The sequence below is a fragment of the Leucoraja erinacea genome, chromosome 32 (genome assembly GCF_028641065.1).
Source record: "Leucoraja erinacea ecotype New England chromosome 32, Leri_hhj_1, whole genome shotgun sequence".
NCBI classification, from domain to species: domain Eukaryota; kingdom Metazoa; phylum Chordata; class Chondrichthyes; order Rajiformes; family Rajidae; genus Leucoraja; species Leucoraja erinaceus.
The window spans coordinates 25,421,902-25,438,501 of NC_073408.1; the positions used below are offsets into that span (position 1 = coordinate 25,421,902).

Consider the following 16,600-nt stretch of genomic DNA (forward strand, 5'->3'; position numbering starts at 1 on the left):
ATGGATCAAGCACAGGCATGTGGACTATTGCAGCTGGGACATATTGGCTAGTGTGGCCAAGTTGGGCTGAAGGGCCTGTTTTCTCACTGTATCACTCTATGACTCTATGACTCTAAGACTGGTTCCAGGGGTGGCACCTTTGCCATATGAGGAGAGTTTGGTTTAGTTTAGAGATACAGCGTGGAAACAGGCCCTCCAGCCCTCTAAGTCAGTGCCTGCCAGCGATCCTCATTCACTATCACTATCCTACACTCTAGGGACAATTTACAATCTTTACCAAAGCCTATTAACCTGCAAACCTGTATGTCTTTGGAATATGGGAGTAAACTGGAGCACCCGGAGAAAACCCTCAGGGTCACGGCAGGAATGTACAAACTCCGTGCAGACAGCAACCATAGTCAGGATCGAACCCAGGTCTCTTGCGCTGTAAGGTAGCAACTCTATCGATGCACCACCATGCCGTGCCAAGGTTGAGGAGATGAGGACTGTGTTCATTAGAGAATGAGAGGAGAATTCCCAAGCAAAGCACACTTCCCCTGGCCCCACCCTCCCAGCAATCCTGCCTTTGACCGGATCATCCCTCCCTCCCCCGCCTTAGAACATTAGGTCACTTGGTTTCTCCTTTTCCCAGTTCTGCCAAGGGCTCTGTGGCCTGAAGTGTTAACAGACGTTTCTGAATCTCAGATATTGATCTGCTGAGTGTTGCTGGCATTTTCATACCTTTATAGAAAATTGGTAAAGGTCCTGACAGGTGAAAAATGGTGTTGAGGAAGAATGGTGCACGAGTCACGCAGCACGGAAACACACCCCTCAGCCCAACGTGTCCACGCTAACCAAGATGCCCCATCTACACTAGTCCCACTTGTCTGCATTTGGCCCACATCTCTCTATCACTTGCCTATCCACGTACTGTAACCCAATGAATGGGTGAGGGTTGGAAGGGTCAACTAGTTCATTCCTGTTCCTACGTTCCTGCCACTGCCTTCTTGAGAGGGAGCGGTTGAATAAATCCTGTGGTTTGCAGGGTTATGGTATGGGATGTGCTGTCTATTAATGTGGTCCCTGGAAATAACAAGCTCTCCAGCTCGGTTCAGGTGAGCCCTGCTCCCATCACTCCTTGCATGGACCTGCGAACATGCAGGGTCACGGATGGGCAAGAGAGCACTCACACGCATGGACGTGCTCACACACTGGCAGCATCACCTCACACTCACTCACCATCTCGTTTGTTCATGAAAAGACACAGAGGAAGAGCAGTAGGAGTCCTTGAGTCCACCCTGTGAGGACGTTCAACTTTCCCATCCAATCTGGGTTTGAGGCCACCTTGGGGACAGGTTACAGTGGTGACACCATTCACAGACCTGCACCTTCTCCGCACATTGACCTTGTGCTCTGGACGGGAGGGCTGCAGTGGAGTCACTGGCAGTGATTGGCAGTCACCGAGGTACATTGTTGAGTAGTGTGACAGCCGCAGGGAAGAAGCTGTTCCTGGACCTGCTGGTCCGGCAACGGAGAGACCTGTAGCGCCTCCCAGATGGAAGGAGGGTAAACAGTCCATGGTTGGGGTGAGGGCAGTCCTTGGCGATGCTGAGCGCCCTTCGCAGACAACGCTTGCTCTGGACAGACTCAATGGAGGGGAGCGAGGAATCGGTGATGCGTTGGGCAATTTTCACCACCCTCTGCAGTGCTTTCCGGTCGGAGACAGAGCAGTTCCCTGGGATAAATCCCCTGGGTCTTCAGGGAGGTGGCATTGGTGATAATTTTCCAATATTCAATAGATTCAGGATCAGTTCCTGTGGATTGGAGGATAGCTAATGTTATCCTACTTTTCAAGAAAGGAGCGAGAGAGAAAACGGGGAATTACAGACCAGTTAGCCTGATTTCCGTGGTGGGAAAGATGCTGGAGTCAATTATTAAAGAGGTAATAATGGGGCATTGGATAGCAGTAAAGGGATTAGTCCAAGTCAGCATGGATTTATGAAAGGAAAATCATGCTTGATTAATCTTCTGGATTTTTTGAGGATGTGACAAGTAAAATGGATGAAGGGAAGCCAGTGGATGTAGTGTATCTAGACTTTCAGAAAGCCTTTGATAAGGTCCCACACTGGAGACTGGTGACTAAAATTAGAGCACATGGTATTGGGGGTAGGGTGTTGACGTGGATAGAAAATTGGTTGGCAGACAGGAAGCAATGAGTAGGAGTGAACGGGTACTTTTCAGAATGGCAGGCAGTGGCGAGTGGAGTGCCGCAAGGCTCGGTGTTGGGGCCGCAACTGTTGACCATATATATTAATGATATGTAAGAGGGAATTAGGAGCAACACTAGCAAGTTTGCGGATGACACAAAGCTGTGTGGCAGTGTGAACTGTGAAGAGGATGTTAGGAGGTTGCAGGGTGACCTGGACAGGTTGAGTGAGTGGGCAGATGCGTGGCAGATGCAGTATAATATAGATAAATGTGAGGTTATCCACTTTGGTGGCAAAAACAGGGGGGCAGATTATTATCTCAATGGGGTTAGGTTAGGTAAGGGGGAGGTGCAGCGAGACCTGGGTGTCCTTGTACACCGGTCACTGAAAGTTGGCGTGCAGGTACAGCAGGCAGTAAAGAAAGCTAATGGAATGTTGGCCTTCATAACAAGAGGATTTCAGTATCGGAGTGAAGAGGTCCTTCTCCAGTTGTATAGGGCTCTGGTAAGATATGGAGTATTGTGTACAGTTTTGGTCTCCTAATTTGAGGAAGGACATCCTTGTGATTGAGGCAGTGCAGCATAGGTTCATGGGATGGCGGGACTGTCATATGAGGAAAGATTGAAAAGACTAGGCTTGTATTCACTGGAGTTTAGAAGGATGAGGGGGGTCTTATAGAAACATATAAAATTATAAAAGGACTGGACAAGCTAGATGCAGGAAAAATGTTCCCAGTTGGGCAAGTTCAGAACCAGGGGCCACAGTCTTAGAATAAAGGGAAGGCCATTTAAGACAGAGGTGAGAAAAACTTTTTCACCCAGAGCGTTGTGAATTTGTAGAATTCCCTGCCACAGAGGGCAGTGGAGGCCAAATCACTGGATGGATTTAAGAGAGAGTTAGATAGAGCTCTAGGGGCTAGTGGAGTCAAGGGATATGGGGAGAAGGCAGGCACGGGTTATTGATTGGGGACGATCAGCCATGATCACAATGAATGGTGGTGCTGGCTCGAAGGGCCGATGTCCTCCTCCTGCACCTATTTTCTATGTTTCTATGTTGCTATGTAAATGTATTGTTTATCATTGTCACATGTACCAAGATACAGTGAAAAACGTTGTTTGTGTGGTATCCAGTCAAATCATACTGCAGAAAAACAAAGAACTGCGGATGCTGATTTACATGAAAAGATGCAAAGTGCTGGAGTAACCAAGTGGGTCAGGTTGCATCCCTGGAGAACATGGATAGGTGATGTTTTGGGTGGGGACCCTTCTTTAGACTTCAGACAAATCATGTCATACATGATTACAATCAAGCCATACTCAAGTACAAAGAGAAAATACCAGAGTGCAGAATATTGTGTTACAGCTTTGTAACGTTACAGTTATAGAGAAAGTAAAGTTTAAAAAACAGTGCAAGGTCCATGATTTGGTAGATCAGGACTACACACGAGCTAATGGCACTTCAATTCAGTAATCTGACAACAGTGGGGAAGAATTTGTTACTAAATCGGGTGGTGCATATTCAAGCTTTTTGATCTTTTGATGATGGGAGTGGGGGAGAAGGAGTGATGATTGGGGTGAACTTGGTTATGTTAGCTGCTTTCCTGAGGAAAATGTGAGGTGTGGATGGTGTCAGTGGGAGAGAGGCTGGTTTGTGCAGTGGAGTAGGCTGTGCAATTTCTTGTAGTCCTTGGCAGAGCAGTTGCCAAACCAAGCTGTGATGCCTCCAGATAAAAGGTTCCCACTGGCTTTACACTGGGCAATTGGGACTTCAGTGGTCACCACTTGTGGCCCTCAAACGGCCAAGCACAAGCCCTGTGACGCCGGACAAGCATAGGGTGAGGGTCAGCGAGATCTGGACTGGCCTGGGCTGGTGAAACTCTCTAAAAGTAGAGTGCCTGAACTGATGTACACGCGGCCAACTAGCACTGTCCCATCCACATGCAGGTATCTATCCAATATGCCAATGCCAAGCCACACTGCCCCACAGAACTGTGTGTACTTGGTGTCCCGGGTGTGAGGAAGACAGAAAATGCCAAACATTGCATTGAAAGAAGCGGCAGTAACTCAGGTGCAGTTAGGAACAGCACCTCATATTCCGTTTGGGGAGTCTGCATCCTGGGGGCATGAACATCGAATTCTCCCAATTTTGTTAGTCCTTGCTGTCTCCTCCCCTTCCTCAGTCCCTATGCTGTCTCCTCCCACCCCCCAGCCTTCGGGCTCCTCCTCCTTTTTCCTTTCTTGTCCCCGTCCCCGATCAGTCTGAAGAAGGGTTTCGGCACGAAACGTTGCCTATTTCCTTCGCTCCATAGATGCTGCTGCACCCGCTGAGTTTCTCCAGCTTTTTTGTGTACCTTCGATTCTCCAGCATCTGCAGTTCCTTCTTAAAAACGGCAGTAACTCAGTGTTTTGCCAGGAACAAGAGCTTGGAGCGCTGGACACTGAGACTCCGCAGGAAGTGGCCATCAAAGGAAGTGTACATTAATGTTGGTGGGTCAGGATCAGCATAATGGGGCTGTGACCTTGGATGCAGCACTTCTCCAGCAGATGGCAAATCCTTGGACCTCCACTAGGTCAGGCTCTGGAGAATCCATTGTCGATTATCTTCAAGAAAGTGATCAATACATTTCTAGATAGTGAGGGGATTGATGGAAAGATGGTTGTAGAAGAGGTATTAGTGTCTTAAGATGCATAAAGAAAGATACATTCTGGAAACCTGATCAAGTGTATCCTAGGACATTGTGGGAAACAAGGGAAAAATTGCTTCAACAAATTCCCTGTTAACAATATCTCCTGTTATGTACTATGTTTACATATTCTGTTGTGCTGCAGCAAGCAAGAATTTCATTGTCCTATCTGGGACACATGACAATAAAACTCTCTTGACTCTTGACTCTTGACTCTTGACGATCCCTGTTTTTCCAAATGCATGTTTCCAAATGTTATGATTGTTTTTGAATAGGGAGAAGTGTGGATCTTGCAGGAAGGTACTAAATTGGCGAAAGGCAAACAACAATGTTATTAGTAGAGCCAGGATTTTGCCATAAATGCCATGTGCCTTTTCATGCCTTTTTCGATGATTTCAGGAAGATAATGCCTTTTTCACGATTGAGTGCCTAAATCAACCTTTTTTGCCGTTTTAACGTAACTTACAAGAAAATTTACACCACCGGGGCAAAAACCCGGCTGTAAATGGGTGTTAAGTGATGATTGGAGATGGGTGCGTCGGAAAGGGTCCAGTCTTTGCAAACTGGAGTCAAGCTGTGAGTAGGTGTGAAGTGTTGGTTGGGGTTACCAGGGTTAAGTTTCTGTTTATCGAATCTGTAGTAGAACTCGTTCAGGTTGTTGGTCAGCTGTTGGTCCAAGGAGCGGGGGGGTTTCCTCTTATAGCTTGTGATTTCTTGCATGCCCTTCTACACTGAAGAAGAGCTATTTGCTGAGAACTTGCTCCTCAACTTCTCAGAGTACCTTTCCTTGGCTGCTCTGATTCCTCTCCTTAGCTGGTACTTGGCCTGCCTGTAGAGGTCTGCATCCCCGCTCCTGTAGGACCTAACCCTGCAAGCGTCAAAATGCCTAAAGTCAAGTCAACGCCTTGTAAAAAACTGAACGATTTGGTGAGAGTGTACGGGAGTGATATATTCTCCATAAACAACTGTGTGCTGTTTTGCAACGCATGTGAGAAAGCAGTGAATCATGAGAAAAAAAAATTTCATCTCCAGACAGCTAAACACAAGTTGGCGGCAGAGAAACAGAAGGTAGGAAATACTCAAGCTTGTCTCCTCACAACATTTACTGCTGCTCCAATAGCAAATCTGAGTTTGAGTGATCTGTGCAACGCATTCATTGATGCTGGATTCCACTATGGAAATTGGAAAACAAATCTCTCACAGGTTTTTTAGGGAAATACACGGAGGAACATATACCATCGTAACGGAAAAATTATGTTGACAGCAACTTCAACATTGTTGTGCAGAAAATTAGAGAAGAAGTTGCATGCAACAAAATATCGATCTCAATAGGCGAGATAACTGATGCTGTGGGAAGATTTATTGCCAATGTGGTCATTGGTACACTGGAGGCAGGTCAACCATCAAAGGAGTATTTCTTGACATCGGAAGTATTGGAGAAGTCAAAGAGCTGAACTATTGCTCAGTTGTTTACATCTTCACTTGCTGTACTTTGTACTTAAAGTTCCTGGCGATGTAAGCGAAGACATATAAGGAAAATGTGAGAGGGCGATTTTGACTAACAAAGATCTTGAAGAAATACAAAACATAGCTAAAGTTCTCAAAGGTAGTTGTAATGCACAAGATATCGACATGAATGTAGAGTTTGTAGCTTGTTTCAGGTATGCACCAGTGACCTCAGCTGAAATAAATTTTTCTCAACTGCAGCATATTCTGTCTGACAGACGCCATAGTTTAACACCAGATAATTTGAAAAAAAAACTGGTAGTTATGTGTAACCAGGCAACTTTGGTCATATAATGTAATATACCTTTATAATTATCATATTTAACCATATTTTGGTGGTGGAAATAAATGCCTTTTTATGCCTTTTTTGTCAATAAATGCCTTTTTCGCGCCCTTTTTGTAATTTTATTGTGCCTTTTTGCCGGCCTATTTCAGAGATTTTTAGCGCCTAAACATCCTGGCTCTCGCTATTAGGCAGGAGCCCAGGAGGGTTACAGAGATAGGTTGAATAAGTTAGGTCTTTATTCTCTGGAGCGCAGAAGGTTAAGGGGGGACCTGATAGAGGTCTTTAAAATGATGAGAGGGATAGACAGAGTTGATGTGGACAAGCTTTTCCCTTTGAGAATAGGGAAGATTCAAACAAGAGGACATGACTTCAGAATTAAGGGACAGAAGTTTAGGGGTAATATGAGGGGGAACTTCTTTATGCAGAGAGTGGTGGCGGTGTGGAATGAGCTCCCAGTGGAAGTGGTGGAGGCAGGTTCATTGGTATAATTTAAAAATAAATTGGATAGGCATACGGATGAGAAGGGAATGGAGGGTTATGGTACGAGTGCAGGCAGGTGCCTTCAGAATTTTGACTTCAGAATTAAGGGACAGAAGTTTAGGGGTAATATGAGGGGGAACTTCTTTACGCAGAGAGTGGTGGTGGTGTGGAATGAGCTCCCAGTGGAAGTGGTGGAGGCAGGTTCATTGGTATCATTTAAAAATAAATTGGATAGGCATATGGATGAGAAGGGAATGGAGGGTTATGGTATGAGTGCAGGCAGGTGGGACTAAGGGGAAAAAAAAAAATTTGTTCGGCATGGACTTGTAGGGCCAAGATGGCCTGTTTCCATGCTGTAATTGTTATATGGTTATATGGTTATAAGGTGGGACTAAGGGAAAAAAATTTGTTCGGCATGGACTTGTAGGGCCGAGATGGCCTGTTTCCGTGCTGTAATTGTTATATGGTTATATGGTTATATGGAGGGTACACTGGGAGCAGTTGTTATTCGATAAGTCCACATCTAAAGTGTGGGAGTTGTTTAAATGCCAGTTGATTGAAGTTTAGAACCAACAAGGGAACCTTGGATTACCAAAGATGTAAATTTGGTCAAAAAGAAAAAGGAAGCACATGCAAGTTTTAAGCGGATAGAATCAGAGGTGGCCGTTGAGGAATACAAAGAAAGGAGGAAAGAGCTTAAGTGGGTGTACATCTGCACAAGACTACAATGTGCTGCTCAACCAACACTGGGTGGCACGGAGACACAGCGGTAGAGTTGCTGCCTTACAGCGCCAGAAACCCATGTTCGATCCTGACTATGGGTGTTGTCTGTATGGAGTTTGTGCATTCTCCCCATGACCTGTGTTTCTCTGGAATCTCCAGTTTCCGATCCAAAGACATATAGGATTGTAGGTTAATTGGCTTTGGTAAAATTGTAAATTGTCCCGAGTGTGTCTTGGATAGGGTTAGTGTACGAGATGATTGCTGGTCGGCGTGGACTCGGTGGGCCGAAGGGCCTGTTACCATGCTGTATCTCAAAACTAAACACCATCACACCCTTTCTTCAACGCGTTCATTTTTGGCTCCCCCACTTTTCTTCAAGAACCCTTAATTGGCAATATTTAGTTTGTTTATTACGGAGCTTTTTTCTGCCATTTATTATGGTCCGGTAGGCGGCGCGACTCTCGTCAGCAGCGGCCTCTGCAGCCCGTCCGCGTTTTTATTATTTTTTGTCTATGTTTATATGTAGTTTTTGTTATTTTTTGTTGGGGTGTGTGTGTGGGGGTGGGGTGGGAGGGAGGGGGTAACTTTTAAATCTCTCCCTGCACGGGAGACCCGACCTTTTCTTGTTGGGTCTCCGTTGTCGTTGGGGCTGCAATGAGGAGCGGCCTCCAACAGAAGAAGACCGGGGACTCTGGTGCCGACTCACCTCACCGTCGCGGAGCTGGCCGAGTCCAGAGCGGGTGGAGCAGTGGTGGAGCGCTGCTGCTGCTGCTGCTGCTGCTGCTGCTGCTGATTCGGAGGCTGCAACTGCGGGTCTGGCGGACGGCGGCACCGGGAGCCCACGGGTCCCTGGATGGAGACCGCTTTTCAGGGCTCCTGCAACGGCAACTTCTCCTGCCCGAGTTGCGGGGTCGAAGAGCTCCTGGAGCGGGGCCTAACATCACCGTCCCGCGCGGCTTGGAATGGCCGCGGGATAATCGCCATCGCCAGCCGGGGGCTTTGACTTTGGGGGGGGGGGGGGAAGTGCAGTGGGGAGATAAATTTTTTTTTTGGTCTTCCATCACAGCAAGGTGATGGATGTTTATGTAAAATGTAAATTATGTTGTGTCTGGGGTCTATTTGTTTGTAATGTATGGCTGCAGAAACGGCATTTCGTTTGGACCTCAAGGGGTCCAAATGACAATTAAATTGACTATTGACTCTTGACTCTTGGTGTTTACAGATTACTATGTTTACATATCTGTAATTCATTGTTTCAGGACATCTATACTATTACTAAAATTCTCATCTTGACCACTCAAAAGTAAACACCATCAAAGCCTTTCTTCAACGCCTTCATTTGAAATTAAACTTGCGCGAAAACGCTACCCAATATTTTTTTGCCACCCTACTCACCGTCCTCCTCTGCTCCAACCCAACAAGTTTTGTTCCGATCGGAGAAATATGAGAAAACATATGAAGGTTTGAAAAATCCTGAGATCAGCAGATTGGTCTTCTCGCCTGTCAGTCACCATTAAGGTAACGCCCCTTCCGGCACCCGCTGGAGAATAAAGTCCCGGAGGCGGGGCTGAGTAAACAAGCCGTGCTGATTGAGTCCGCAAGAGTGGAGTCAGGAAAGCCACTGTGTGGTGTTGGGAAAGCCGATGTGTGGAGTATGGGAGGTACTGTGTGGTGCTGTGTTCGGTGGCCACTGAGTGGAGTCCCTCCCTTCCACACATCCCCCTCCCCACACACCCCCCTCCCCCCCTTTACCCCCCTCCCCCATTCCTCCCCCTTTCCCCCACCCCTCCCCCTTTCCCCCCCACCCACCCACACCACCCCATCCTCACCTCACCACCCCTCCCCCCCACACACCACCCCCTCACCCCACACCACCCCCTACCCCCTACACCATCCCCTCCCCCTCACACCACCGCCTCCCTCCCACCCCATCCCCTCTCCCACACCACCTCACCCCCCCCCACACCAACCCCTCCCCCCACACCACCTCACTCCCCCACACTACCCCCTCCCCCCCCCCCCCCCCACCCCCCCCCCCCACACCACCCTCTGTTTATTTACATTTATTTAATTATCTTTTGTTTATTGTGTTATTTTTGAGTACTGTGTTTACAGACCTGCTATGCTGATGCAAGTAAGAAATTCATTGGTCTGTTTTCAGTACATATGATAATAAAGCACTCTTAACTATTGACTGCACTTATCACTATTTCTTGCTCTGGTGCTATCTTCCAATTCACTACAAGCTTCGTTTCTCACTGCAAGTTCTGCACCATTGCCCATGCTCCTGGCACACTGGCATGTCGCAGCATTAATGCGTCCACAAGTGCGCGGGTTTCCCCAGAGAGGTGACAATGAACCTGGAATCAGGAGCTTCCCCCACCCCCCCCGACTGACTGCTCCACCCTGACTCTGTCCTGGTCTGTGTGGTGACTGGTCTGTGGCACCAGCCAGTATCTGCTAATTGCCACCTTTGACAACCTGCAGTGTAATCCCTTTCCACCCTTCCTATAATGTGCCTGCTGGACCTCATTCTAATCTGAGAGTGGCCACAGGAGGCCTAAAGGACCTTCCCCCTCAGGCGTTATTTGCGCGTCATTTACGCGACATCAGTTACGCGTCACGACGCACGATACGACATAATTTACATGTGAAGCTCGCATGGCGTGCATTATGCGTGCATGGCGTGTGGTGAGACGTGGTGGCGTGTGGTGAGACGTGGTGGCGTGGTCAGTGGTGGCGTGTGGTGAGACGTGGTGGCGTGGTCAGTGGTGGCGTGGTCAGTGACGTGCGGATTCACAAAATTCTGTGCGCCACCTGCGTGATGTGCAAATGACACCCAAGTGGGACAGGCCCTTTAGCCTTTGGAGGTTCTGCTCCACTGGCTGACATCTCCCTGGCACCAGGGAGGACATCCTGTCCTGGAATCATCGCTCTGCCCACGTATTCCCAACTGAATGCCGGTTAAGATATCCTCAGGGAACTCCTGTCCTCCTGTGCTGTCTTCACCCTTCCCTCCCTGCCCCCAGCACTGGGCTCACCACCACTTGACCCACACATTCTGTCAGGGAAGGACATGTCCCACCAACTGACTGGCTTCCTGCATATATGCCAGTTCAGGATCAGTGGAAGATCCTGGAGATTCCTTCAGGAACTACATACATCCTGGTTTTTCATGCAGCTGCAACTGGGCAAATTGAGTCAGAGCCGAGAAGGAGGAGGTGGCTGCTGAGACAGTGCTCTTATCCCTGTTACCCGCTGTCTCACAATCTTTCCTCATTCTCCTTAACACGAGGATCTCCTCCAGTCCAGCTGAGTCAGTCCCAGCTCACGAGAGACAGCACTCCCTCACTGAAGGAGCAAAAGGCCTTTCAGGAGTGGCCTGGGGCCTGCACGGTGGCGCAGCAGTGGAGCTGCTGCCTTACAGCATCAGAGATCCAGGTTCAATCCTGACTTTGGGTGCTGTCTGTACGGAGTTTGTTCGTTCTCCCTGTAACTGCATGGGTTTTCTCTGGGATCTCGTTTCCTCCCACATTCCAAAGACATACAGGTTTGTAGATTAATTGGCTTTGGTAAAATTGTGTGTGGGATAGTGCATGTGTATGGAGTGATCACTGGTCTCGGTGGGCCGAAGGGCCTGCTTCCGTGCTGTATCTCTGATTGTCCACTCTCAGCGGCAGGGCATTATCCTGGGCTATGAATTACTTTCCTCATTGAGGGGATGGTGCTTGAGATTGTGGCTCTCGGGTGGAAAAGTTAAGGGAGAGATGCCAATTGTCAGTGAATGGCAGCAACCCCGGTGTGTGAGGTTGAGTGGGTGACATGTGTTGCCATCAGCCGCGCATAGATAGATAATCAGAGCCTAATCCCCAGGGCAGGGACTCTAGTAGAGGGCACGGGTTTAGGGTGAGAGGGAAAACATTTAAAGGAGATCTGAGGGGTATGTTTTTTCTCACAGAGGGTGGTGATTATTTTGCAAGAGCTGTCAAAGGAGGTTTCAGAGGCAGATAAAATGACAAAAGTTTAAAAGGCATTGGACAGGTATTTGGTAAGAAATACACAAGAAACATCAGATGCTGGGATCTTGCAAGGCACAAAGTGCTGCAAGAATTCAGCGGGTCAAGCAGCATTTGTGGAGGGCATGGACAGACGACGTTATGGATCGGGACCCTTCTTCAGACTCGAGGCAAAGGAATATGGGCTTCATGCAAGCAATTGGGATGAGTGTAGACAGACATCACGGTCGGAATGGATGAGGTGGGCTGAAGGGCCTGCTTCTGTGCTGTTTTTTAGCAATAGTCACTACATTTATTATCAGTACAGCCGTGTCCATGATGCCAGTCAGTGGTGTACACTGAATGTTCTTCTGCAGCTGGTGGGATGGCTGCCTCTGGAGTTTCTTTCTCGTCACCCTCCTCCACCAACTTTATGGTACCAATGGGGCACTTGGCGCCCACTCAATCCTGTCCGACTTTCTTACCAATTGCGTCCACAATTCCTCCAATATTTTAAAGTTCTGGTTCTTTAAGTTTTATCATTAATTACGCTCAGGTTTGGCTCTGGGCAAGTGAGACTGGGTGGATTTCTTTGCTGCAATATCAGGAAGTAACAGCAGTATTGTCCAGATGAACAGACACTGTGTGCCCCACCCAGCCTGCCTGCTCTGTGCACATTAGATGTTCACCCGGGGAGTGTATGGATGGGCTTTACATGTCCCCCGATTGCCTGATGTTGGACCGCATTTCTTCCATGCAGGTGCTGAGAGGAGGGCAGGAGGCTCCGACCAAACCCAAGGGGAGGCCAAAGAAAAACTCCATCCCCACAACAGAGGAGGTGGAGGCTGAGGAAGAGGCCAGGTCAGCACAGGAGCAGCAACCATGCCTAACCTGAGGGACGAGGAACAGACGACGTTCTTTCACTCTGCGAGTGCCCTGGCACAGTGGGCACTGGCTGCAGTGGTGGCGAGAGAATGCAGGAGTACCAGCCTGCTGCCCGCATATCACAGCATGTAAATAATGACCTTAATTTAATGCGAGCTGGGAATCAATGCTCTGTGTATAAGGGAGATTTAAATAAAATATTGTGTATTATTCTGCTAAAGTCACTGTTCCAGTACTATTGATTTCACCGGTGCAATCATCGGTTCTTTCATTTTTGATTAAATATGTGCTTTATTTCCCTTCAGTTGTGACTTGGTGTCCAGCAGTGTTGTGTCAGGAGGGGCAGGGGGTGGCGGCTGTGAGTGAAGCAGGTCTGGGCAGTGAGAGGGCCGTGTTGAGGGTCAGTACTTGTCCCTGTCCACCCAGTACAGGGATCTGAAGAAGCGTCTCGACCCGAAACGTCACCCATTCCTTCTCTCCATCGATACTGCCTGTCCCGCTGTTACTCGAGCATTTTGTGTCTTTACCGTGCTGTTCTGTGTCTAGGGTGCCATTCAGATTAGAGGAGGGAAAAGGAACCATATAACCATATAACCATATAACAATTACAGCATGGAAACAGGCCATCTCGACCCTTCTAGTCCGTGCCGAACACATATTCTCCCCTAGTCCCATATACCTGCGCTCAGACCATAACCTTCCATTCCCTTCCCGTCCATATAACTATCCAATTTATTTTTAAATGATAAAACGAACCTGCCTCCACCACCTTCACTGGAAGCTCATTCCACACAGCTACCACTCTCTGAGTAAAGAAGTTCCCCCTCATGTTACCCCTAAACTTCAGTCCCTTAATTCTCATGTCATGTCCCCTTGTTTGAATCTTCCCTACTCTCAGTGGGAAAAGCTTTTCCACGTCAACTCTGTCTATCCCTCTCATCATTTTAAAAACCTCTATCAAGTCCCCCCTTAACCTTCTGCGCTCCAAAGAATAAAGCCCTAACTTGTTCAACCTTTCTCTGTAACTTAGTTGCTGAAACCCAGGCAACATTCTAGTAAATCTCCTCTGTACTCTCTCTATTTTGTTGACATCCTTCCTATAATTAGGCGACCAAAATTGTACACCATACTCCAGAATTGGCCTCACCAATGCCTTGTACAATTTTAACATTACATCCCAACTTCTATACTCAATGCTCTGATTTATAAAGGCCAGCACACCAAAAGCTTTCTTTACCACCCTATCTACATGAGATTCCACTTTCAGGGAACTGTGCACAGTTATTCCCAGATCCCTCTGTTTACCTACATTCTTCAATTCCCTACCATTTACGTGGTGACGTGGTGAAGTTCGGGGCCTCTATTCAATGCCAGGGTTAATGTCATCTCCTTGGGGCTGGAGTGGGAACAATGTGGGAGGGGAGGGAGAATCTGGCTGTCATCGTCCATGTCAGAAGTGGGTCAGAAGTGGGTCAGTGTGGGGGGGGGGGGGGGGGGGGGGGGGGGGGGGGGGGAGGTAGGCACTAGAAGCAGATTTTCTGGAAGGAGTGTAAGTAGCACTGCTCCTTATTACACTGAAACTGGAGACTCTTTACTTGAATGCACACAGAACTTTAAACAAGATATAAAAATCAATGGCACAAATATCTGTAGACTGCATAAGTTGTTAATGGTACTAATGTGGTGCATGCTGACGTTTTTTTTGACAAGTGAGGAACTATCTTGAGAAAGGCAGTTTTAGATCTTACTAGATCAAGTGGGACCTGTTGGGTCTGTGACACACGGGAGGCCTGGTCCCCCAACGCAACCCGTTCCCCAATGCAGTATTGCACCATTACCCCGTAGCCCCCACGGGAGGCATTGCCCCCAACTCAGCCCATTGCCGAATGTAAGATTCCAGCACTCCCCTGCCTCCCCAGGTGCTGGACTTTAAAAAAAATTGCACTTTCCCAATTGCAATACCAGTTGACCCTCCCCCTCCTGTCCTGCCAGGAGCTATGATGGCACAGTGGACTTTAAAAACATTCTATTGCACTTACCCTGCCTGCCACAGTAGTTCCAATTGCAATACCAATTTGCCCTGCCCCTCCTGTTCAAGCTGTGATATCCCATTGAGGTGAAAAGTTGAGAGTGTGCCTGTCTTGCAACTTTGTATCGAAGTGTGTTGGAAGCTGGCAGGAAGGATTTTAACGGGAAGATTCATGTTAAATTTGGCTTTTTTTAAAGCTTTGATCATCAATAACATGAAATATAGCATCAAAAGTTAAGTGAACCTGATAACGGCATGGAGGTCAAAATGTGTCAGAATTTGTAAATATCGCGTTTTGAGGAAGATACAAAACATACAACACACATACAGACAGTCAAGATGATACTTTTATAGGTATACTAGAATAAAGGGGCTATCCCACTTGGGCAACCTAATCTGTGAGTTCAGAAGAGTGTCTTCGACCTTCAAGCTCGAGAGCACTCGCCTGGAAAATCTCAAGCTGGATCGACAGTCCGTGTTGAAACCGCGAGCTGAATCGACCGACTGCACACACACACACACACACACACACACACACACACACACACACACACACACACACACACACACACACACACACACACACACACACACACACACACACACACACACACACACACACACACACACACACACACACACACACACACACACACACACACACACACACACACACACTTACACACGCACACACACACACACGCACACACACACACACACACACACACACTTACACGCACACACACACACACACACACACACACACACACACACACACACACACACACACACACACACACACACACACACACACACACACGCACACACACACACACACACACACACACACACACACACACACATATCGCAAAGGTGGGGCCCAGGGAAAGCGAGGGAGTGCTATCTGCAAACACACACACACACACACACACACACACACACACACACACACACACATACACATACACACACATACACACACGCATATACACACACGCACACACATCCACACACACCGCAAAGGTGGGGCCCAGGGAAAGCGAGGGAGTGCTATCTGAAATTCACACCCTCGATGAAGAGGAAGGTAAGACAGCTGCACAGTGTACGGTAAGTCCTTTAGAGAGTGCAGAGGTGGAGGGAGGGGAGAAAGGGAGAGAAGAGGAAAGAGGGGAGAGAGAAAAGGGGAGAAGGGGGGAGACAGAGTGGAGGCACATTTAAGGAATTTAATAAAGTTTAGAGGGCATTTTACCTACCGGTCAGTTTTCCTTGGTCCTGGAAACTCCAATGAGCCGATCAAAATGCCCAGTCAGTGAAGGAGATTACCTATGGCTGCCCTCGACTGCCTGTAACTAAATAGCGACCCCACTGCACTGCACTACGAGTTAAAAAAAACCATGCCGATCAAATTTTACTCGTGGAAAAATGTTCAACATGTTGAAAAAATTTCCGCGACTTAGCTGAGGCCTTGAGTATTTGGGAGCTTCCCTCGAGCATGAAAGAGAGTTCCAGTGACCCCATGGGACTTCCTAGGACCACGTGTCGACCATGCTGCGAGTTTGAAGGTCGAAGACACTCTTCTAAACTCGCAGATTAGGCCGTCCAAGTGTGACAGGCCCATAAATGCTTCCCCAATGGTGTGTTTTTGAAATGAGGCCTTCCCCCTGACGTCACTGGAAGGTGGTGGAATATTCTGTTTCACTGTGCCGTTGGTGGGGGGGACATTGTGACGTCACTGCAAGTTGGTGTTTTAAAAGGTGGTTTTGGCTTTTTTTTGAAACTTTAATCAGGAATAACGTGGGGGGGGGGGGGGGTGGGGGGGGTGTGAAT

At 47.9% G+C, this 16,600-nt stretch overlaps 1 protein-coding gene across 2 annotated transcripts in view; it reads left to right on the forward strand.

Moving 5' to 3' along the window:
- barx2 (BARX homeobox 2) overlaps positions 1-14,059 on the forward strand; it is a 74,944-nt gene extending 60,885 nt beyond the window's left edge. For both annotated transcript variants that reach the window (XM_055660928.1, XM_055660929.1), the window contains exon 4: positions 12,620-14,059. In XM_055660928.1, coding sequence (XP_055516903.1) covers positions 12,620-12,754 — 135 coding nt within the window. In that variant the 3' untranslated portion in view covers positions 12,755-14,059. The remainder of the gene's footprint in view (positions 1-12,619) is intronic.
- Positions 14,060-16,600: the final 2,541 nt, after the last annotated feature.